This window comes from Zosterops lateralis (assembly GCF_965231275.1).
Source record: "Zosterops lateralis genome assembly, chromosome: W".
In the NCBI taxonomy this organism is placed as follows: Eukaryota; Metazoa; Chordata; class Aves; order Passeriformes; family Zosteropidae; genus Zosterops; species Zosterops lateralis.
In genome coordinates this window covers 5,002,234-5,026,357 of record NC_139801.1, presented here as the reverse complement: position 1 = coordinate 5,026,357, position 24,124 = coordinate 5,002,234, and the positions used below count along the sequence as shown (strand labels likewise).

The window sequence follows — 24,124 nt, the reverse complement described above, 5'->3', positions numbered from 1 at the left end:
TCCAGGGATTTAATGGATTATTTCGGTTCCGCCCCGGCCCCACCGCCGCTTCAGGCGTAGCCGGCCGCGTCCGCTGGGGGGCGCTGTAGGTTCGCGTCTGAAGAGTAGAGCGAGGTCAAGCGCGGCGCGCATCGCGGGGAGTGACGGGCTCGACGGGGATGGGGACGGGCCGGTGGGGCGCCTATACCGGCGCTCTGCCAGCTCGTCCTCAACGCTGTCGCCTCTTCCCCCTCCCCCAGTAACCCGGTAGCAACGGCCTGCAACCGGGGAGGGGCATAAAAAAAGGAGCAAGTATCCTCCGCGCTTCCCTTAAGAACCTTTAATGGGCGCGTCCTCCCGCAAGACCCCCCCGCTCCTCTCAGCCATTGGCCGTCGGTCCGGGCTGTCCGCGCCGCTGCCTGCGTGGAGGGGTAGAGCGGCTGCTGTGGTGGGAGGGGCTTCAGTCGGTGAGGGGCGGGCGGAGGCGGCGGGTAGGGAGCGGAGCGGGAGGAGGCGGCGGCGGAGCGTGATGGGCGCCTGACGCCCAGCCCGTCCCGCCGCCGAGGGACGATGGCGTGGCCCCGCGGCGGGCGGTGGTTGCTGGGTGTCCTTCTGGCCCTGTGCCGCCTCGCCGCACCGCTCGCCAAAAGCTTGGAGCCGGTGTCGTGGAGCTCCGCGAACCCCAAGTACGTGCGGCGAGAGAAGGGGGATGTCGGGAGGGACGCGCCTCGCACCCCCCGCGGGGAAAAAGGCACCGAAACCGCGTTCTAAATGCGAATTTAACGGAAACAGCGAGGTTTTCAAGGAAAAATCGCGCCTGGAGGCTGCGGGCGGCGGACGGAGCGACCCCCGGCTGAGGACGGACCCGCGGCATCGTGCTGCTTTTCGTACAAAAAAACCCACCTCCTTTCCTTCCCAGCCCCCGTTTTTAACTATGCTTTTACTTCTCGCAGCTTTTCCTCTCTTGAAATCCGTTTTTATTTTTAAAAAACACGTTTTGTTTCTTGATTTTTGATTTTTTTTTTTCCTTTTTCACGCCTCGGATTTTTTTTTTTTTTTCCTCTTGTTTTTTTCATTCGAAATCAGCCGCGGAGGAAGACGAGGGGATTTGTTCCGCCCCCTCCTCCGGCTGGGTCGGAACAAAGCGGGCGGTGGGGCTGCTCCGCCTGTACAGGCACCTAAATTCTATAAATTTATATATTTTTATGTAAATCTATGGATGTGGACGCGGCTGCCGTGCAGGAACAATATGAAGGGTCAGGAGGAGGAGGAGCGGGAGGTGTTTGGTCGCCCCTACACCAGGGCTGGTGGTCAGGATGGGTCGGTAGCCCTTGCTCAGCTTTATCTTGTACCTCATGGAATGTTTATTTACCTTACCCCTTTCTCCCTTCAAAAAATTCCTGCTTTTAGTCTGCTTTTTTTGTTTTTTTCCCCACCACACTTCTCAAGGCAAAAAAATAACCCAGAAATAATCCAAAGAGTTTTTGAGGGTTGGAAAGAACTGAAACAATTTGGACAACCTTCCTGCCTGGACACGTATTCCGACCAAATGTTTATTTCCTTGGTTTCTCGGTGGGGAAAAAGGAACTTTGCAGGCACACTTTGTGTGTCCCCAGCTCTGGAAGTGCCGGGACGGCAGCTCTGTCACTTCCTTCTCCGCCGTGTGTTTTTCCTTTCCTTTCTTTGGGAGATGTGTCAGTTGGCTGGGAGCAGAGAGAGCCTTTTCCCTCGGGAATTGCCCCACTGGGTTTGTGAGCTTGGCGAGGGGCAGGCAAATTGCTTCCAGGAAATAGAATTTTAATTTGCGAAAAGGCAGCAGGAGGTGGAGGTGGCTCTGGCTTGGTGGTGGAGGATGCCATGTCACCCCTTGTACCTTCTTTATTTTGGGTTTTCCTTAAGCTGCTGAGGACTGGGAGGTTGGGAGGAGGCCGTGGCCATCGGCTGGCACAGAGGTGACAGTCCAGGACTTCCCACTGAGCCCTGGAGTGGTGGCCTTGGAGATGTCCCTCCCTGGTGGGGTGTCCAGGGAGAGCTTGAGAGGTTCCTTGGTTTTCCCAAACTGGGAGCTTGGTGGTTTTCTGCTCCCAGTTTTTGGAGCACAGTGGTTTCTGCCTTTGGTTCACCCCTAGTTCAGAGCTCAGAGGTTGTCTGGATTCAGTTTCCCCCTAGTTTGGATCTTGGTGGTTGCCCACTCTCAGTTCCCCCTGAATTCAGGGATTGGGGTTGTCCACCCTTGGTTTCCCCCAATTCAGAGCTCAGTTTGTCTGCTTCCAGTTCTCCCCCAGTTTGGAGCTTGGTGGTTGCCCACTCTCCATTCTCCGGGAATTTGGAGTTTGGGTATTGCCTGCTCTCGGTTGTCCACGGATTTGGAGCTCGGAGGTTGTCTGCCCTGGACACAGCTTTCTGGGAATGTGCCATCCTGTGTGGGGCTGCTCCTGTGAGTGCTTCCCCATCCCTGTATCCCCACAGGGACAGGAGGGAGTGGGAAGCACCAGAAACGTCGGCGTTTCTACGCAGGAATGGCTCTTCTGGGATATGCATGGGCAAAACTCATTGAAGTGTTTTGCTTTGGTGAGGACTTTCAGGGCCCGGCCATGATCCCACTCAAATCCCTCCAGTCTGTGCCCCTGTGGAGTGACCCCGGATCCTCATGTCCAGGATCCGTCTTTGGAATCCATCTCTTTCCCAGCTCCAAACTTTGCCGGCTGCGTGGCATCGGGCAGAGCCTCCTCAAGGCTGCTCCCAGCAAACCCAGTTGAGGAAATCAGTCTGGGGATTGGTGTGCTGGGCAAAGTCCAGCTCCAGTTGGAGGAAAACTCATACTCTTGGTTGGATTGGGATTATGTTCCATATAGATCCATAAAAACCCTTCACCATTGTACTTGGGCTTCCAAACCCCTTCCTGGGGCAATGCCAGGGCTGTGCCAGCCCCCATCCCACTCTGCTGAGCTTTACCTCTTGTTTTAGAGTAAAGAGAGCTAAAGCCTTTAAAAATAACACAGCTAAGTGGAATTTTCCAATGGATCCAAGGAGCAAGCATGGCACTCCAGGCCTGGCCAGCCTCTGCACGGTTGCTGTAAATAAGGAAAATATTTTGCTGCCCTTTCTGGGCAGCTGGGAGCTGTGGGCTCCAGCTCCACCAGCGGGTCTGGGGCTCCTGGTGTTATCAGAGGGATGCTGATAACACATCTGATAGATAGAATGATTTCCTAATCAAGTTAAGTCAGGCTTAAGCCATGTGCTGGGTTGGGAAGGTCGGCTCCTGGGTGTGTGTCCCAAAGCCAGCCTTGAAATCATCACCCGCTCCCCACTGTGAGGATGCTGGGTCTCGAAAGGCAAAAAAAAATAGGCCTAGGAATGGTTTTGTTGGAAAAAGTGATAATCATCTCAAACCTGTGCTTGGGATGAGCTCACCCTCTGAGTGAGCTTTCCCTGGTATGCCTGCAGAGCCCTTTGGAAGGGGGCTTGGAGAGGCAATATGGCTTTAATTTATTCCATCATGTCCAAGGGGGGCTTTGGGGAAAGTGCTTCTGGGATTTACTCGTCCCCTTTGCTGCACAGCTGGGGGGCAGTGGGAGCGTGCTCTCCTTGGACAGCCGGGAATTGCCAGAGGAATTCTGGCTAAATCCTTTCTCCCTTGGCTGTAATTTGGGGGAAATATTGACCCTGGTGGGCTCCTGTACTGACTATTAAAGGGAAGCATTCCTAATAAAATATAGTTTGGAAAATTCATTTTGGGCTGGAATTCGCCTCCCCAGAAAGTATTTTAATAAGGAGGTGGGGGAAATGGGACACATCATCCATGTGGCTCCGAAGAATGGCTCCTTTCGCCTCTGCTTTTCCCTCTTCCTCTTCCAGAAAGTTTTGCTCAGCTCTGAACTTGTTAAAAACCAAATAAAGGCATTTATTTAAGAAAAAAAATGGTGAGAGGAAGAGGAAAAAAAAACCCAGACAAAAGCCTAATCCTTTGTGGTATTTTTATTCTGCCTTTAATGACATAGTGGTGTCCCATGGAATTCCATAAGCGCTGGGGTTGAAGCCTGGCAGATCTTTGCCTCTTTTAATGTTGTTTTATGAGGGACAAAGTGCTTGCAGGAAGGCTGTTTCCAAGGGGAAAGGCTGGCCTGGAGCTCCGGAGCGGGGGGCTTGCACTTGTCGGAGCAGATGGAATGGAAATACGGGAGTCATGGGCGCAGGAGGTGCTTTGCGGTGTCAGGATTTGGGAAATAGGGAAAACTCGCTGCTTATTTTTAATTGAAAGTAATTTCTGGCTTGTAGAGACTCCCCCTTCCTGAGGCTGAGAGGTGGGGAATGGCTTTAAACTAAAAAGATGGGAAGTTTAGGTTGGATATTGGGAAGAAATTCTTGGCTGTAGGGGTGGGGAGGCTGTGGCACAGGGTGCCCAGAGAATCTGTGGCTGCCCCATCCCTGAAAGTATCCGAGGCCAGGCTGGATGGGGCTTAGAGCAACCTGGGCTAGTGGAGGGTGTCCCTGTCCATGGCAGGGGGTGTGGCTGAACGGGCTTTAAGTTCCCTTCCCAACCTAAGCCATTCCAGGATTTATGATTCTGTGTTCCCATCAAGAATCCCATGGCTCCCATTCCCATGTGCACCTTGGCCTTTCCAGGGCTTTGCTTCATCTCCGAAGGCTGGCCTGGGCAAAGCAAGCCTGGACAGCCTGCTTTCCAGCTGGAGTTTCCCTTTGGAATGGGGGAGACCCTTTGCTGGGTGCCAGGCCTTTGGGAGCCCTCCCAGTTCCTGCTCCCCACAAAGCAAACCCCCTTCCCCCCCCCCCGTGCTCAGCCCACGTTTCACTGGAGGCATTCTTCCTCTCCCTGTGCTGGGGGAAAGGAGCACCCAGGGCTCCTTGCGGGTCGTTTGGGAATGACTTCATTAAATTAAAAAAAAAAAGGGGAAGGCAGGGCTGTGGCTCTCACAGTAGCCGGGTAAATACCGCTGGATTCCATAAAATGAATTTAACTGCTTCCTTTAAAAGAAAAAAAGAGCTATGATGGGGTGGCTGATTGATTGTAAAAGGAGACGGAGCTTTTTTGGAGCAAAACAGCTGCTGCAGCTCCTTGGATCTGCCTGGCAGTGGGGCTGGATGGGGCTTCCCTGCCATTTCTGACTGGTAAGGGCTGTCGGGGGCTGCTTCCCTCCACTGCACCCAAGCTCCTATGTTGCTTTGAGGTCTAAGCTGTTCCCTTGAATCCTTATTGAAACGGGCTGGATGTGGCAGGATGGGGTGTGCCTGTGCCCTTGGTGGTGTGGCCAGGTGGGCTGGAGGTCCTTCTGAGCAGCTTCACGAGGTGTTATGGGGTCTCCCCAAACAGCTTCACTGGGGGCTCAGGGGTTCCCCCAAGCCTTGCCCATGTTTTTAGGGATCATGGAATTTGCAAAGAGCTGGAGTGCACGAGTAGCCCCTTGCATGATGTCCATCAGGAGCTGTTTGGATTGTCCCCTGTAAACCAGAGGCTTAGCAGTGGGGATGATGCCTTGTTTCCATGTAGGATTTGTGTGTCCCAGCTTCCCCCTGGCTTTCTCATAGCTTTATGCTCGCTGCCCCTGTGGCAGGACACCCTCTCCTCAGCACAGCAGTGGCTGTGCTGCTGGGAAGACTGTCTGCCCAAGGAGCGCTGGACTCCGGTGGGAAAACATCTTGGAGCGATCAGTAGCACATGCTACTTGGAGTCTGGCAGCTGGAATAGGGTGGGGAGAAACAAAGCTGATTCCATTCTGTCTCTAATTAACAATTGCTGGGATCGGGGAGCAGGACTCAGCGCTATCGCAGCGTCACATCTGGGCAGGAATGCGCAGCCTGGCTGCAGGGCTTTGTTGTGCAGAGCTGAGGGAGAGCCCAGCTCCTTGCTGCTGTTTCCTGATGCTTTTCCCCTTTGCATCCCTTGCTCTGGGTCAAGTGGTGTGGCAGAGAATCCTGCTCCGGAGATCAGGAGGGATGGTGGTGGTGGTTCTCCTGCTCGTGGAGAGTGTTGGTGTGCTCCCGGCATCCTTCTGGAGGGGTTTTCTTGCCCCTCGTGGGTTGTCTCTTGCTTGATCACCAGCTCATGGCTGTGCCAGAGACTTGGAATCCTGTCTCTGGTTGGAGCAGTGGTGCTTGGCTTATGGAGTCTCAGGATTCCATCTCTGGTTGGAGCCCCAATGCTCTGCTCATGGCTGAGCCTTGGAATCCTGGCACTCCTGACTCCCCCAGCCTGCCCAGGCTTGGTCTCAGAGGAGTTGGACAAGCCGGGGCTAGATGTCCTGCTTGGTGAGGCTGGATTTGTGCACAGTGGGGTTTTCCTGGCCCCTAGCCTTCCGTGGAGCAGGTTCTGCTGGAGCTGGAGCAGGGGCTGTGGGCGATCCCTGGAGCGTGGCTCAGGGGCCTCCAGTCCCTCCTCCCTGGAGGATGAGGGGACAGGTTTGGGGGGTTCCTCATGGTCTTCTAGTGAGCAGTGGCTTCTCTGTGAGCTCTCCCTGCCGGAGCCCCCGGGCGGGATCTGAGCCGGCTCAGGTGCCGGTGTGGCAGTGCCGCCCTGGCCAACCTGAACTGAGCTGAGCAGCTGCACTTCAAAAATGCCAGCTATTTATAACCCTGGCTTGGCTGCGCGGGAATAACTTTTTCCTACCCACAGCCGGCCCTTCCCAGGTGGACTGCTTGCCCTTTCTGAGGCCATGGGGCCGGGCTGCTCCAGGGGGGCTGTGTAAGGGCAGAGCTGGGGGTTTGGTTGGTGTCCAGCCATGAGCTCTCCTCCGTGTTTTTCAAAGGCTCTATCCCTCTGTGGTGCTGTGCCTGCAGAGAGATCCATGTGTATCATGTCTGCTGGGGCTGGGCTGTAGTGAGAAGCTTGGAGTCACATGGTTTGATGTGGATTGGCCCTTGCTGGTGCCAATGTGGAGGTGCAGGGATGGGATATTTGGGAGACACCACAAGCTGTCCCAGCACCTTCTGGCCAGAGTTTGGGAAGTTCAAAGCCCTGGAATGGGTGCCCTCCCTAGCTGGGGGTCCTGGCGGGTTTTGGTGGCACCCAGGCCTGTGTCGCTGCTGGTGATGGGACAGGAACATCCCACTTCCCAGCAATCCCTTTCCTTGACCCTGGTATCCTGCCAGGATGAACCCAGCCCTGTGTACCAGCTTTTGCCATCCCACCTCTTCCAAGTAGGTACTTTGGGAAAAGCAAAGTGCCATTTCATGGCTTATGAGCTACAAACCCCCTTACACCATTCCCATTGATTCCAGAGTGTGTCCATGTTTTCCTACTCATTAGGCTGGGAAGTGTCTGCGGTTCCTCGTGCAGGGCTGAGGCTCGGCGCCGTCTCCTCTTTGCCACCGATTTTTCCCTTTTAATGGATTTCTGAAACGTGGGAGCACGGCCTGGTGTGCGGGTTGGCAGGCAGGGCTGGCAGCCTCGGGATGTGGAGGGATGCGGGGATGTGCTGGTGCTGGGCTCTGCGTTCTTTGTCTGGGCTTGCTGTAGTATCGCAGCCAAACGTGAGAGGGAGGGATGCAGCCCCTGCTCCCACTGGGAATTTGGGGAGCAAATCCTCAGTGGGGTCTGGAAGGGGAATGGGCACAAAGGCAGTGCCCCGTTAAGGCAGGGTGGCCGGTGTTCCCGTGCGGGGGGTCGGGCGGCTCCCGGTGCCGACAGGGATGCTGGCGTGCCCTGCCCGCGGCCGGCCGGGAGCATATGGAAAGGATCTGGGTGTAATATCCCGGGCTGCTCCGCAGCTTTGCTGAAGAGGCCACTTCAGCAGGGGACGCGGCGTGGTTAGTCCTCCCAGCTGACACATCCCAGGCCTTCCTCTGACTTGAAAGAGCTTGAGTTCACCTTTGAATCTGAGGATTTATAGCCTTTTAGGCCTCTCCAATAAAAGCACAGCTCCCTCCTCAGACATAGCCCACCGTCTCCCTCCTCTGGGCTCATTATCCCGGGGATTTGTGTTGCTTGCTCTCGCTCTGTTGTTCGCTGCTGCCGCTTTCTTCAGATGTGTGGCCGAGAACTTCAGAGCAGAAAAGCCGAGTTGGAGTGGCCGTGGGGTCTGGCCTCACTCCAGGTTGGAGCAAGTATGGATCACCACATCCAGTGATGTTCCCAGAGGAGAACCCTTATCTGCTGCTGATCCTCTGCAGTTGGGGAGCAGAAGTTGCTCTTTGTTCTGTGTGTTCCCTCAAGGATTGTGAGCAAACCAGGATGAGCTCCTGTTGCATGGAGAACTTCAAGTGAGTGTCTGCTCCATGTGTCCATCCCATCTTCCTCATCTTGGCACATGTGGACACCCTCAGCCCCACAGATTTCTGCTTCCTTGAGGCCCCTCAAGCCTCAAACTGTTTAAAGGGAGGCTTAGGAAAGAGGCCAGAGAAATGACATAATAATTATTATATTACAAATTGTTTCCTTTAATGGGCCCTGTTGAATCACTCAGTCTGCTAAACATATTGTGCCCTCCCCCAGCCCCTTCCCACTGCTCCAGCCTCCCCTCGAAACCCCAGCCTGCTAGAAAATTCTTCCTGGTGAGGAGCTGGGATGGTGGGATGAGGGATGGGGCTGCATGTGCACCCACCTGCTCCCTTGGTTCTCCACTTGTGAGGGGAGATGGGGTGGCTCTGCTTCCAAGTGGGGATCCTCTCCCTGCCCTGCCTATTCTCCATGCTCTGGAGTTTTGTGCTGCCCTGGATGTTGCGTATTCCAAGGGCTTTTGGCCAGTGGCACCCCTAGCTGATTCTCGGGGCTTATGGACATTGACTCAAAAACCTCTTGCTGTGCAAGGGCTCCCTCTCATCCCATTCTTCCCTGGCGTTCCGGTGTGTGCTGGCAGAGGCTTCCAGGCAGATTTTTGGCAGCTCCCAGCCCCAAGGGCTGTGGGGTGTAAAGAGAGGAGCCACCAGCGGATCTGTGAATTTTTTCGCTGCCCCCCAAAGAATGAACGTGTTGGAATTAGGCAGCAGGTTACGTTTCTTCAAGGCCAGGCAGCAAATATGTTTTAAATTTGGCAGCCAACAGTGGAGAACGGGTGGGAAAATTTTTCCAGGTATTGCATTACACTTTCCCCTGAAAGGGCTCTGCTTTGAGGCTGGAAATTAAAGGAAGGAGGGGGACTCCCTCCCTTTCATGTACTCGCAGCCCTGCTTAGAGGGTACTGGGACTGGGATGCCCTCCCTGGGTACTGCCTATCCTGGGTGATGCCCATCCTGGCTGAGACAGGCCCTGCTCAGGGCAGAGCTGTGCTGCGGGGGATGATCGGGATTAATTTTTGGGCTTCCTCCCTCTGGGTGTGATGGGAAATTTCCAGCGTGCTCTGGGCACTCCCCCGGCCTGTTGGGCTGTGCCTGGTCCCCCTCCCCTCCTCTCCTGTCCTCCTGTGATGTTTTTAATAAATGCTTTATGCAAGAGCAGACCTGGGATCCACTCCCAGCATGGACCTGGGGCTCGGCCAATTAGTCAATTATTTCAAAAGAAGAAATTAAAGAAAAAAAAAGTAGATGAAATGTTATTTTCGTAAGGAAAGGTCTGGCCCATGGCTCAGCCAGCAGCCCCGCTCCTGTGGGAAGAGCTGGAGTGGGGGAAGATGGGGGAGCTCTGCACAGCCCCTCCCTCAGTGACCACAGCCCGCAGTCGCTGAATTCCCCATATCCCTCTTGTGTTCCCCCATGTCACCAGGACAGGGAGCTGCCCCTCACACCAAGCAAGAGAGGTGGTCTTGGCAGCTGCCTGTGCCCCCTGCACCAGGCTGTCCCTCCCAGCCTGTCCCTTGTCCCTGGGCAGCCAGGTGGGTGGTCTGTGAGTGTCCATCCCTGCCGGAGCTGGCACTGGTGCATCCCATTGTTCCCAGCTTCCTTTGCAGCATGTGAGAAGGAGGAGATGCTTCCCCAGGAGGTGGGAAGGGCTGTCCCAGTGCCACTGGGGATGCACAGCTCCCTTCCCTCTCACTGGGCCAAGGAGGCCTGGCTGGATTGGGGTTTTAGGAAGGTGCTTGGAGGTGTGAAGGGCTGGAAGCAGCTGGAATTTCCCCTTCAGCTGTATTTGGGTTTAAGATTTGTATTATTCTTCTTTCATGGAAATTTTGCGAGGCCAAGATCTGGCTATGCATCCTGGCTGGTTTGTGACCCCCTTTCCCTGCCCCCCATTAGGAGTGCCTCGGCTCAGCTTATTACTGAAATAATTGAGGCAGCAACATCCTGGCAAAGCAGTGGAGGGAGGGGAAAGGAGAGGAGGGCCCCTTGTGCTTCCTGGACCCCCAGCCCTCTCCCACTGCTCTGTCCTTTTCAGCTTCATGCCTGCTGCTCATTTAATGGCAGTAGAAGAGCTTTTTCCTATTTTCCTTCTTTTTTTCACTTCCTTGAGCTACAGGAAGACTTCCTGGGGGTAGGGGATGAAGGAAAGCCTGCTTGTGTTGCCTTGGCTTGGCATTCCCTACCTTCAGTGAGCAGTTCTGGGATGCAGGGATGGGGAGGGGGGGAGTCCCACAGGAATCCATTCCCAGGAGCAGCTCCTGATCCTGGTGAGGTTTAATGCTGAATTCTGCTTTTGATCTCTGCCCTGACTTGGTGAGCGCTGGGTGCTTTTCCCTAATTACCTCCTTAATGTGGGGCTGTGCTGGGTATTTGTGCTCACCCAGTCTCTCCAGAAGAAAAACCCACCCTGTGAGGGTGTGTGCAGGGCGGGGGAGCCCACATACTTTCCCAGACCACAGAGGAATCCTCTGGGCTCTCCATATAGCCCTGGGTGCTCCCACCCACGGCAGGCAGTTTCATGCTCCCTGCCTGATTTCATAACATCCAAGAGAGGCATGAGTCTTTGTGAGCCACCTCTCTCTGCTGTGTGTGGGGTTTGTGGGCTCAGGAAGGTGGGCGGGGTTGCCCCTGTTTTAGGTGCTGTGGGTTTGCTGGATGTGCCAGCCAGCTGGAAAAACCCTGGTGCCCATCAGCCAGCCTTTCTTGGCTGGGTTTTCCTTTCGGGATGCAAGCTGCATGTTGTCCCCGAGCATGGTGTGGGATGAGAACAATGCCAAGGAGAATGCAGGGACTACCTAGCCTGGAGAGGGGATGTTCAGGATGGTGGGGAAGGGCTGTGGGATCCTCCTGGCTCCTGATCTCCTAGACAAGGCCTGTTCCTCCTTGTTTTTCCTCTTTGAGGATGGAGGCACGTGGGTTGAGGATGGAAACACATGGTTTGAGGCTGGAGGCGTGTTGATTTAGGATGGAGCACATGGTTTGAGGATGGAATTGCATGGGGTATGTTGGAGGCATGGGGACCATCCCACATAGCTCCCAGAAGTTCATCCATGTCTGTAAAACAGTTGGAGGTTTTTGGGGCATCAAACTTGGAAGTATAGTGTTGGAAGTGCTGCAGCATCATACCAGTGCACAGGCAAAGGAGACAAATTGTTGTATTCCTCCTCTGAGTGGGCTTCTTCTTTAAGGTGCCTACAGGTACCTGTCCCTGCTGTGCCCAGTTCCTCTGTGACCTGGCAGGAGGAACCTTGCCCACCCTGCCCTTCAATGGGAAAGTCTCCACTGCCTCGTTGGGATGAGGGGGAAAAATCCCTTTCCTGGTTTATGACAGAGAGATTGCTGATACTGGGAATGGTTCCTTACAAAAGGAGTGGGTGACAGATACAAGAGTGCTGGGATAATTGCTTCCAGATGCTGCCTCCCCTTGTCTCCGGGGCTGTGTGTGTTCCAGCATCCTGCCAGCTCCAGTGAGCGAAACCAGGGAGTCATCCCAAAAAACAGGGTTGGCTGGAGCAGTATCAGACAGCTCAGAATGCAATGACTCCTGATGTCACCCCAGCTTCTGGTGGCCAGTGTGATCCTGTGTGGCTGCGGAAGCAGGTTGGCTCGCAGGGACCCTCCCAGTTCTGCCAGCCCCTAAGCTGGGGCTTCAGGAGGAATGCTGAGTGCCGCGGGGCTGGGATACGCTCTGGAATTGGCAGCGCTGGCTGCATTGTACACAGCAGGCGGCTCTCCCGGATCCTGCCTCCCCTTGTGCCATAAACATGGCATTTTTGGCATCTGGGCTTTCTTGCAGAGAGCCTGGTTGCTGCAGCAGCATTAATGATTATTTATTGGCTCTTAATGCCGAATAATGTCAACATCTGGCTGACGCAGCACACGCATCCCTCATTCCATGAGGCGTCTCTGAGTGCTTAGCGTTGGGTTGGCATTGGGCTTGTGCACTTTAGGAATTAGAAGGTAGCAAATAGTGGGGTTGTTTGGATAGTCCCCTGAAGGGACAGATTCTTGAAGGGCTTCACTGCTGACCTTCTCCTTAATTGCTGCTCTGCGGCGCCGGCAAGACCAGCTCAAAGGGAGTAATGAAGCGTTGGCACCAGCGCTCAGCCCAGGGCCCTGTGAGGGGAATGCTGCTCCCTCCCTTCTGCCGGGATGGTGCCTCTCTCCATGGGATTCTCTGTGCCTGGCAGCTCAGAGCTCCACTCATAACACCTGTGTTAAGGTTACCATTCTAACCTTCATATACACCAGCAGTTGATGCAGGATTTTTGCCAAGGTAACTGCCACAGAGGTAAATCCAGCTGATTATAAAGGTACCAGGCAAGAATAGGCAGTTGTCATGGTTTGAAAGCAAAATGAGTGAGAGGCTCCAAGTCAGAAATACAATTTAATAAGAAGAAAGGTAAAAAGGTAAAAAAAAAAAATAAATGCAATAATACAAAAGACCACTGACAGAGTCAGAATACAACCTGAGCAGGATGGTGGAAGCAGTCCAGATGAGGTGCTCTTCCTGAAGCAGTGATCCTGTAGAAAGGTCTGGTAGCTCTGGTCCTCTGGGAATCCAGTAGGTAAGGGCTGCTTACACTGTCCCACATACCAGCTTATATCCAGGTGAGAATGCTTGGCTCCCCCCCCTGGGCGGAGCATCTCACAATGGGATGATGAGTGTGAAGTGAGTCCTTGATGGCCCATTAAACAGAGATAACTCCTGGAGGGAGCTACCTGTGAGTCATGGGCAAGGCGTTAATGGGCCATTAGCAGAAGACACCCCAAAGGCAGGGGGCCTGGGAAGAACACTGCCCCACTTGGTTTTAACAGTTCATGAAGATGGTGATAGAATAAATACTTTGTGTACATCCTACACTGCAACCCAGGACAGCAGTAAAATGGCTTTACTGCATGTTCTTGCTGATGGATACTGGCTTTTTACCTCCCTGCAGCTTTCCCTGCTTTCAGCCCCAGACAGAGCTTGGAGGGAAAGAGAAAGGAAAATGTGAATGGAGAAAAATTTACTTCTCCTCTGATTCCTGTGTGGCTTCTGAAGGTGAGAGTTGAGTCACTTTGCCTGGAACCAGCTCAGCAATTCCACCTCGTCCCCAGAGAGTGTCTGAAGTCACACAGGGAGAAATAATGCTGGAGATTAAAAATAGACGCTGACAATAGGAAGGGAGGACTGGAAAAGCTCTGTGTCAGGCAGGGTGGACAGAGCCTGGTGAACGGCATTGGAATTGTGCACTGCTAGAGCTGGGCTTTACTGGGTTAAACTGGAGTTAAACCTTATTTGCACTTGGAACCTGGAGTAGATTTCAGTCTAGGGCTCGCGTGTCCATCCGGCAGCCTAGGGAAAGCACTTCTGCTTTTAAGGAGCTTGGAAAAGTGAGGGAAGGATGTGGCACTGCTGGGGCCAGGGTTGGGGAAGGAAACAGCTCAGTAAATCCACATTGCTGGAGGAGGACTGGTGGGACAGGGCTGGGGCAGAGCAGAATCTGGCACTGGCGCCTGTGGAAGTGTTCCAGCTCCCCTGGCATTTTAAAGACTCATCTGCAGAGTGAAGCTCTTATGCTCAATCCACTTAGTTGCCAGTTGGGATGTGCAGTTGTGACCAAGCCCAGAGCACTTTGTTGGGGTCTCCCAGTGCCACCAGTGGCCTCTGTGCTGGGAGCAGGGTGTGCAGAGTGCTTGGCCGGGGATAGCAGAGCAGGATGGTGGCTCCTGCAGCCCATAGATGAAGCTTTTGTTGAAGCTCACTGAAACCATCTGTGGCCACCGAGGCCTGAGCAGAGCTGCGGGCGACAGCGGAGGCTGGGGCAGTGAGTGCCCGTCCCCGCGGAGGGGACACGGCCAGTGCTGTCTCCCGGGGCGGCCGCCAAGCAGCAGGCGGGAGGAGATGGGGTCACAGCTCCCACTGGAGTGGGACCAGGAGTGATTCCGGCTTCTCTCTTAGTTTCCAGCTCTTTACTTTCTCTCCTGTTCCTTTCCCACTGGCAGTGTGCTTGGCCCTCTCCTGGTGCTGCAAGGACAATGGGGCTGCAAGGTGGAGTGGGATGGAGATGAAAAGGGAAAAGTAAAATCGAATCATGTCTGGAAGGGCATTTTGATGTAAATGGGACTTTTTGATAGACTTTGAGGGACACCAGCAGAAAGGGCACCAGCCCCCTTCAGCATACTGAGCTCCAGGCTCAGCTCTTTCATTTCCTCAGGAAAAGGGCAATTTTTTCACCTCCTGTTGGGTGCAGCCATGGTTCCTCCTGGCCCTCTCTGCCCCCATCGCTGCCCGTGTCCTGGTGTGGAGCCCTGTGTGTGTGTCTTAATGAACTCCAACAACCGGAACTCCTGTTCAGATGGTGAAAGCAGTGGCTGAAGCTCAGGAAAGGGAGATGGCTGCTTGCAGCCCATGGGTGTCCGGGAGGGCCCAGCTCCATCCCATCTTGCTCCCCCCGGGCAGCTCCCTGAAACCTTCCCCTTCCCCGGAGAGCGCGCATGTTTGATCGCTCACTTGCTTTTGATCCCAGCCTTTGGCCTTGGCACCGTCTCTCAGCTCTCGCGTGTCAGTGAAGATGTGGCCTCACCGTGAGTCATCCTCCTTCCTTTCTGTTGCTGTTTTACTTTTCCCTTTTCCTTCTCCTAAGAGAGCACTTAATAAAAGGAAGCAGTGCATTCATCCAGGAAACGGGGGCACAACAAACGCCTGCCGTTTATCTTTTCAAAGGTGTCTCCCTTGAGCTGTTGCTGCTGCTGTGACAGGCTGGGGAGAGATGCAGCTGCTGATGGGGGGCCCAGGGATACTCTCCTGTGCATTGTCCCCGAGGTGCCTGGTTCTGCCTGGCTGCGGGGAGCCCTTGGGGGGTCATCTTCCCATGTGCCAGCAGCTCCTGACCCTGCCAAGGTGGGAGGAGGAGAAACGAGGACAGAGCTGCTCCCTGGAGAGAAGTCTGACAGGTCGAGGGGCTGGGAGGGGGGCCCAGGAAGGTCAGTCAGAGCCGGCATCCGTGTCCCTGTGCCGGTGTTGGGGAGCCCAGGAGGGGCCCTGTCACTTCTCATCTCAGAGTTGTCGCCTGAGCCCGGGGCTGGGCTCATGTCATCCCCACACCTCCCCGCTGCTGCCTTCAGTCGTCTCACACACTGAGCTGTCAGCAGCCCAAAATTTACTGCTGGCATAAACCCATCAAAAAGCCAAACTGTTGGTCAGTAAAAATGGCAAAGCAATTGCAGGGAAACTTGTTTCTTCCTCTGACAACTTCTGAGTCAGTCCTTTAATCTCTAATCTAGGTTTATGGTCATTTTATTGAAATGCTGGGCTCTGTGGAAAATGGACATGTATGACCATCATAAACCAGGAGTTATGGGAGCCCAGAATTGCCTCGATGGCCCAAGTGTCTGCAGGAAGCATTTTTAAAATCCATAATTGGGATTTATTGGCCATTGCGACTCAAACTCTCAGGAGAAAATTAAATAATCAGCCTGGGATTTTTTTTTTTCCCTCTTTGGCTTTTGACTCTTTCCACATATTCTTAAATCTTTTGATGCTTTGCTTCCATGCTTAATTCACTTGTAATGGGGGGATGTGGGTGAGAGGAGGGAGCTCAGCCCTGTGGGTGCCCCAGCTCTGATCCTGGCTGTGCAGGCTACCTGTTACCTCCTGCCTCCATGTCCTGCACCTTGGGATGGCTGGGATCTCCTCAGTGTCCCATGGGATGTGGTGGTCATGGACACATGAGGGATGTGGATGTGGGGACATGGAGCACCAGGCGAGCCTGGAGGAGGCCTCTTGGCTGATTCCTCATCTGGGGTGGCTGGTTCCATGGATGAGATTTGTGGGTTGGTGAGGTGTTGCTGGAGATGGATGTAGCAGGAAGTGTGTGGTGGGCTGGCACAGGGAGAAGAGACACTCCAGTGTCTTGCCAGAACCTGTGCCAATCAAACCATCTATTGCCATGGAGTTAAAACATGCCAACACCAGAGCTTGAGGCCAAGGGCACATTTTGTACCAACAGCCCATCTAAGGCAGTGCCATGGAGAGGGGCTGGGCAATGCTGGAATGGGCCAAGCCCCATTTGGTGTTTGGCAAACCTCGGGAAGGACCTTGGTGTTCCATCTCACATTCTTTCTTTTTTGGATATGTTGAACTGACTCACCTTTCGGGGTTTTTCTTCCCAGTCTGTGAGTGACTCCTGTGCTTTGCCTTATGCCTGTCCATGTCCAATGAGTCCATGGACTCATCCGGGCTATGGATGGCTCTCATCAGTGCTGCCATTCCCTGGCTTGCTGATGCAGGATGCACCTGGCAAAACTCCTGCCCCTTCCCCATTATCTGCCATTCCCAATTTTCTCTCCATTAACTTGCAACTGCAAGCAACACCCGGCAATGCCAGCACCCTGGGATAATCTGCTGGGCTTGATAAATATCTCTAATTTCATTTTGTTTAACAAATATCTCCTTTAATGGCACAGCTTGTTGTTAAGCTTCCTCATATTATCATCCTGCTCAATCATGCAGGGTGACTTCTAAAAGTACTTTTTTTAAAAATGCCACTTTTTATCCAGGTTTTAAAATTGAAACTCATTTTTTATCCAGAGGCAGGATATAAATGAGTCTACTAAAATTAGATTAATCCTAATAAGAATGTCAGTTACCATTTCTGAATACATTATTTTTTTTAAATTTTACATGCCTTTTTAGCTATAATTGCTGGTGTAATTTCTTACACAGACATGGTGTGTCCTCATGGTTGACAGAAATACTTAATGCAGTGTTGACACCACACTAAGTTCCAAATTAGTGTGTTGCAGACACTGCCAATGGTTTGAACTTTCTCCTTAAGTTAAAAAAAGAAAGGCAAAGAAAAAACACCTTACATGCAAAGAAAGACTTAAATGGATTGAGGGAGTTGGAGTGAAGTGGGATAGTTGGAAGCTAGAGCCCCATGAAGGGCTTTTCTGGGAGAGGGAAGCAGGAAAGGGATGGAGGAGCTGGAGGTCAGGGAGGAGATTTGGGGTCCAGCGAGGGGTTTGTGGGGTGAATCCTGCCAGGGGCTGCTGGGCAGGATGGGGAGGTCCCACAACAGCACTGGTGCTGCTCACTTGAGGTTTTCCCAAGCCAGGATAAAGGACCCACTTTTCTAGGGGGCACCCCAAAACCATTGCTCCAGGGTGGAGGCTGGTCTCTGCTCTTGCAGCTCTGGTGGGTTTGAGGATTGCTCTGTGTTGCAGCCTGGGGACTGGCTCTGCCTGCAGAGTCAGTGGGACAGACAGACACCAGCCTTGGAATAAGCTCCTGTTGGATTGGTGGCATCATCCCTCTCAGGCTCCCAGCGTGGTGGCATGGCTGGAACGTGGCCCCAGCCAGGTGGCACACACTGAGTGGGGCAAGGGCCACCACTGGGAATGCTGGAGCTAGTGGGATCTTGGGACAAGGCTCTGGGGGATTGCATCTGGTAGCAAAGCAGGGGGGCAGGATGTGGTTGGGGGAGACTTTGGTTTCTCCTGCGGCTCTCGCCAGTTTTCTTCCATGAGTGTGGGTGGCAAGGCGGAGCATTTCATCTCGGGGGGAGGATTGGGAACACTCTCCATCCGCAGGCAATTGGAAACTGCTGGCGCTGGAGCGGGCCAGGCTGGGTGCTCGGCCCTCCTCCTCCCCAGGCCCAAGGGCTGGGTTATTTTTAGGTTTAAACACGAGCTTTGCTTAGTGCCTTGGGAAAGCTCACTCTGGGAGTGGGAGCCGTGTGTCCCGGCGGAGTCTGGTGACATCCTTGGAGATGGAAAGAAGCACCAGTCCAAGATCTCCGGCTCTGGCAGCGCCCGTGACACCAGAGCCAGTGCTGGGTTCTGGTTCTTCTCCTCCCCCATTCCCAGCTGGAAGTTGTACTTTGGATTGAACTTCAGCTGTACATGTAAATCTGGCCTAAAAATAAAAGCAAGTACAAGCCAGATCTCTTTGTACCGGAGGAGGGATTAAACCTGACACTTCTGTGCTCTCTCCTGGCCCCTCCCTCAGCTGCTGCTCTTCTCATCAGCCTTCAGCTGGGTAAACTGGGAGCAGTGGAAGGGCTGCTGAGGGGGAGCACAAGTGTCCCAACTCCTTCCAGTGATGAAACTTTTAGGAGGATCTTTTTGGTGTAGATATGGAGAAAATTTGGGCTGTTGTGCCAGAACAGGACAGTAAAGAGGGGTGTGGGCAGCACTGGGAAGAGGTTCTGGGGATAAAGGGGCAGTTTCTGCCCTGCTGAGTGACATCCAGAGCAGGACTGGAGGAGGAGACTGGATCCAGCTTTCCTGCAGAGCTGGGTCTCCAGGCTTTGGTGATGGCTCAGTTCTGTGCAGGAGGACAAGAGGGGAGAGAACAAATAAACTTTTAAGGTCCTGTGACTCATCTTTAGCTTTTTCTCCCAGACCTAACCCAACCCCATCCACCCCTGTGGAGTGGGGACAAAGGTCTGGGGCAGCTGAGTGCAGCGAGCTGGTGGTGGGACTGGTGTGGGAGTGAGAAACATGGGGTGACCTGGTTCAGCCTGGAGAAGGGAAGGCTCCAGGGAGACCTTGGAACCCCTTCCAGTGCTTAATGAGGCTCTAGGACAGCTGGAGAGGGACTTTGGATGAGGACAGGACAAGGGAGAATGGCTTTTCACTGCTACAGGGCAGGGTTAGATGGGATATTGGGAAGAAATCCTTCCCTGTGAGAATTGTGAGGCCCTGGCACAGGCTGCCCAGAGAAGCTGTGACTGCCCTTGGATTCCTGGAAGTGTCCAAGGCCAGGTTGGATGAGGCTTGGAGCAACCTGGGCTAGTGGAAGGTGTCCCTGCCCATGGCAGGGTTGGAACTGGATGGTCATCAAGGTCCCTTCTAGCTGGGGTGTGCAGCTGTGGGCTGTGGGCAGATGTGCACATGGCCTGTTTTGGGATGGGGGGTTGGGAAGCTCTTAATAACCCCCAGTGCTGGTGGCAGCCGAACAAGTTCCCAGTAATGACGCCAGGGCTGGTGATTTGCAGCTGCCTGGGAAGATGGCGCTTCCAGACGGGAGCCAGAGCTGGAATGCCAGAACCTGTTTGGCCACTCCGGGAGCAGGGGGATCAAAGGGCCCGGCGTGAGTCAGGGCGGCACGGTGGGGGTGACGCTGCTCCCCTGGGACCAGGGGCTGGCAGGGCTGGCGAAACCCGGGAGACCTGTCGGGGCAGGGCAGGGCATCCCGCAGCTGGGATTGGGGAACCCTCCGCAGGGTTTGCTCCTCCCTGCCCAGTTCCTGACATTGGGATTAATCCTTCAAACCGTAGCATTGCACCCCTGGGTTGAGCCAGAGCCCCAGGGACCTGGGTGGGTGCTCTGGAGCTGTCACCCAGCCCTCAGTGGGGTCTCCAGGGGTGGAAACCTGAGCCCTGGGACACAGTGAGGGGCTCCTGGGAGCCAGGGAAAATCCAGGAGACCTTGTGGTTTCTGCTGCTCCCCAGGACATGTGTGGGCCTTATTTTTCTGGTATTTCTCAGAAAAATGGGGGAGGCTGGTGGCTCCTCTCCCTTGCTTTGGAGGTGGCCAGTGAAGTGGGAAGCTGAGGGATTTGGGGAGCCCTCCTGTACCCCTTGGAATGCAGTGGCATGAGCACCCAGTCACTGTCCCATGGGGAGATTTGAGACTCCCGGCTACAAACTGTGTTTGTGGGGTGCAGGGTTAAATGGGGTGTCAGATCCTGGGGTTCAGGAAGGAAAGGGCTCCCTCTCTCCTAAGGCCCAACTACCAGCTGTAACTTCACCTCTTAGCTCTTAGCTTTCAGTTCTTTTTTTTCCAACTGAGATGGAAAAGTGAGAGGCGGGAAGAGGGAGGATCTTGGAAAACACTGGGGTTTGTGTCAGGTCTGGTGTGCTGAGCCCCCCACCCACCCTTCCCTGTGCCCCCAGCCCTGCTCTGGGGAGGGGAGGGGCTGCAGTTTGCCTACTGGGGTTGATCTGCATGAGAATGAGCGGGGCTTGGCAGGGAGGGCTTGTCTTGGGTTCCTTGGGCATATTCCTGCTGCTTTCCTTTCCAAGTGGGAGCCTGGCCGCTGCCACAGCCCCTGCCAAAGTAATTCTTTGCTTTGGAACTGGGAGACAAAATCTCCTCCGTTTTATTTTGGAGGGGTCAGGGAAGGAGTGGGAACCCCGCTGATCCAACCGTGTTCCCTTTTAACCTGCCTCTCCCTCTCTCCCCCTCCCGGCCCCCCATCCTCCGGATGAGCGGGGCTGTAGCCAGGGCACGAGTGGCCAAACCGGAGCCAGAAAACAAACGGAGCCGAGCGGGAACATGAGCTATTTCTGATGGATCGTTTAATATCTGCAGCATCCCAGGGCTGGGATTGTGCCACTCCTGGTGCCGTCAGGGTTTTGTGATGCCTGACGTGTGCTAGGCTCTGTCGTTTTGCCTCCATGTTCTCCCTGTGGGCTTTAGGTGGTGGTTTTTAGGATGGGGGTCACAGTGCAGCATCCAGCTGCCAACCTCTGTTGGGGTAGGGATTGGGGTGCGCGTAGGAGAAGGTGAGTGCCCAGTGCCCACACCTCGGCCCCACCGCTGCCGCCGCCCAGCCTCATTGTCTCACTTCTCTCTCCATTCCTACGCCAATTAAAGCGCCATGTTGCCATTCATGGCCCTTATGGTTTTGTTCAGTTGTCTGTCAGCTCTTGTCAAGCCCTATCCCCTTCCCCTCCCCCGTTTCCAAAACCAAAACCCCTGACAAACCCCCCTTTGAATCCCCTCTTACCTCATTCCCAGTGTGGGGCCCCATTGCCTGGGGATGCCAGCGGCAGCAGCGGGAAGACTGCTCCCCATGCCGCCTTTGTGGGCTGCCGCCGCCCCCCGGCCCTCGGCCTCCTGCTTCTGCCAGCATTAATTAGATAACTCGGCCCCTCTTGATTCCTCCGAGAGGAGATCAGGACGATCCAACTCCAGGGAGAAAATATGGCTTTTCTTCCTCTATTTTTTGGCCAAGCCCTTGGTTCCGTTGCTGCTGGAGGCACTTATTGTGCTGGGAAATAACGGGTTTGGGGAGGTGGGTGTGCAACAGGGGTGAGCCTGAGGGACTCCCTGTGTTCCTCATTCCCTGTTCGGACCCCAGGTGGGCATGAGGAGGAGCCTGGGGTCCCCCGAGCCCATGCCAGCGGCTGCGGAGAGTGCTGCAGGTGGCAGCAGCAGCCTATGCCAGTGCTCTGGCCCTAATTAAATCTACTCCAAAATCCCTCAATTAGCATCAGGTTTTGTTTCCCCCCTCACTAGGTTTGCATTGAGATCGTTTGGGTGCAGCATCCGAGTGCATGGAGTGTGTGCAGGCCTGGGAGGATGGAGCAGCACATCGCTGCTCCTGGCAGGCCCGGCTGCTGTGAGGGCTGGGAGCCTTCCTTCTCCTCCCCCTTCTTTTCTTCTTTCTCCTTTGGGCATGAGGGTGGTCAGCAGCTGTCCCTGGAAGTGATGGACTGGCATCAGGATACAACCTGGCCCAACCCATGATGGGACAAAGGAGAACGTTCTCCTTTTGTGGGTGCTACCTTTGGTGGTGGTGATCTGTCATCCTCCTTGGGGCTGCTGGGGTCTGGCACTTGGATACTCTCCCTGGCCATGCTGTAATTATGGGGATAGCTCAGGGAGAAAGCCCTTTCTGCAGCCCTGCTGTGGCACAGGAGGACTGAGTCACTGGGGTCAGGGATGTCACCAGCTGTGGTGGCAGCTGCTGGCTGTGGATGCTGAGGTGTGGCTGGCATCCCACAACATCCATGCCAGCTTTCCTGAAGCCTGCTGACCTGTTGTCCCAGCATCCTGACGTCTGGAACCCTCCTCTGCTCTTGGCTTGTGGTAACCTTGGTGTGACTCTTCCCTAGGAGAAGGTGTCTCGATTGCAGGAGGGGAAAGCAGGCCTGTCCACAAGCTGCAGGTTTGCAGTTGAAACCAGGATCCTGCTCCCAACTTCCTGCTTGAGAAACCCAGCAGTGGTGGGTATTTACCTGGAAAAGTGGTCTCTCTGGTGTGTCCCGCAGATGTTGGGTGAGAGCTTGGTCTTCATAGCTACGGCAGTGACTGCAACTTGTGAACAAAGCTCAAGGAGCTATAGTGAGATCTTCCCTGCATCCCACCTTCACTGCTTCCGGGGCTGCTCAGGGTAAGCAAGGTGCTCTCTCAGCCTTCAGCGTTTAAGGCTGCTTGGGGAGAGTTACAATCCAAAGTGTTGAACATGAGGCTCCTGTTTCCCAGATCTCTATATGGAGCATTGGAGTGGCCTCTTGGCCATTGCCAAAGCCATGGGAATCCCCAGAGCCACAGGTTTCCCTGTGGAGAGGTGCTGGGAGCCATGCTGTGACTGGGGCTGGTGTTTGAGCATGGACAGACTACACTGCCTTGGACATCACTCCCCTTTCTGGGCAGAGATGGGCTCTTTGGGTTCATTTTCCCCTGCACTTGGTGTTTCCATCCCTTCTGCTCAATCCCAACCCTGGCTTGACTGTGACCTGGAGTCAGTCACAGTGCGGAGCTTTCCGGAGTGTCTGTGCCAGGGGGATGCTGGCTTGGGCATCTTGTAACTTCACCTCAAAAAATGTCACCCCTGGCACCCGGGGGTGTGGGATGGGGGGGTTACCAGCTTGCAAGGAGCCTCCCAGCTTGCAGGGAAGCAACAAAAAGGTTTTGGGGAGCAGCAGAGTTGGAAAATGGCATCCCAGAGCTGGGGAGGGGTCAGTGAGCATTGCCATGGAGACCCGTTTATGCCTCACTGATGCATCGTGTAAATCCGTTTGGAAACAAGAAGGGCCTTTTGTCTTTGGGAGGGTTGAATGGGCCTCATTAAATCTGAGATGAGGAAAAAAAAGGGCCATAGAGTGTATTTGGGAGGGGGACTGGATGGGACAGCCCCAGGGGGATCAGCAGAGGCTGTTCCCTCTCCCAGGGATGGTGAGGAGCTGGGGGTGCTGGAAGGTGAAAAATATCTCCTTGAACAGCGGAGACCAAAGGAGGGGAGGAGATATGAGCTACTTTCAGATACCTGGAATTGCTGGCTCCAAAGGATAGAGCAGAAATAGAAGAGGGCTGCCGAAGGGCAAGAAAAATAATTATCCATAGATTAGCAGGGGGAAAAAAGATGGCAGGCTCTTCTAAAGGAGACTAATAATAGAGGAGCACATGAAAGGAGTGGGATCTGAGAGTGTGAGGGTTCGTGTGCTCCTTTAACCCTCTTGTGGTGATGAGCAGCGCAATGAACGAATGAGAAGGCAACAGATACAGAGGGAGGAACCTTTTCATTCCATTTGTAATTAACTTCCTTCCACAGAGTATCTTTGTTCCCAAGAGCTGAATGGGAGTCAAACAGGAGAAAGGGGCTGTGCCTCTGTGTACTGGCACCACTTTGGGAAAGGGCTATGGATGTTGGTGGTGTGCTGGGATCAGGTGGGCCTTTCTGATTAGGGTCTAATTCCTCTGGTTTGATTGTCTTCAACTCTGGAGAGGTGAAGTGAGGTAGGTGGGAGCTGTACTGTCTCACTGATACCTCCTGGTGTCAGCAGGAGAACCTCTCCCATTGACAGGGGGTGTCTCATGTTCTCAGATCAAGCTCCCTGAGGACCATGTGGTTGTCCCTGTCTGGTAATGCCATTTGACCTGTGACATTCCACTTCACCTAAGCTATGTTCCAGTTTTTACTACTGACCTCTCAGTTCTCTTTCTTGGTGAAAATACAGATTTTGGCAAGGGCAGAGGTGGCTGGGTGTCACCAAGGGAGCTTTGGACGAGCTGTGCAGGGACCCTCCAATGGCAGGAGTGTGATGTGGCTCTGTGACATCAGGGTCTGGAAAACAACTCTGGGGACAGGACTGATACTTCTGGCTGGTGGCAGAGAGTCCACAGTGCCTGGGCATGGCTGCTGTGTCCTAGGGAAGCTTGGACGAGTGAGACAGAGAGGGCAGGATTGGATTTGTGT

At 54.2% G+C, this 24,124-nt stretch overlaps 1 protein-coding gene across 1 annotated transcript in view; it reads left to right on the top strand.

Annotated features, from left to right (window-relative positions):
* Positions 1-549: 549 nt before the first annotated feature.
* Positions 550-24,124, top strand: part of LOC310922104 (ephrin-B1-like) — a gene marked incomplete at both ends in the record, with an annotated part of 57,999 nt that continues 34,424 nt past the window's right edge. The window contains one exon of the mRNA XM_083882455.1: positions 550-665. Coding sequence (XP_083738581.1) covers positions 550-665 — 116 coding nt within the window. The remainder of the gene's footprint in view (positions 666-24,124) is intronic.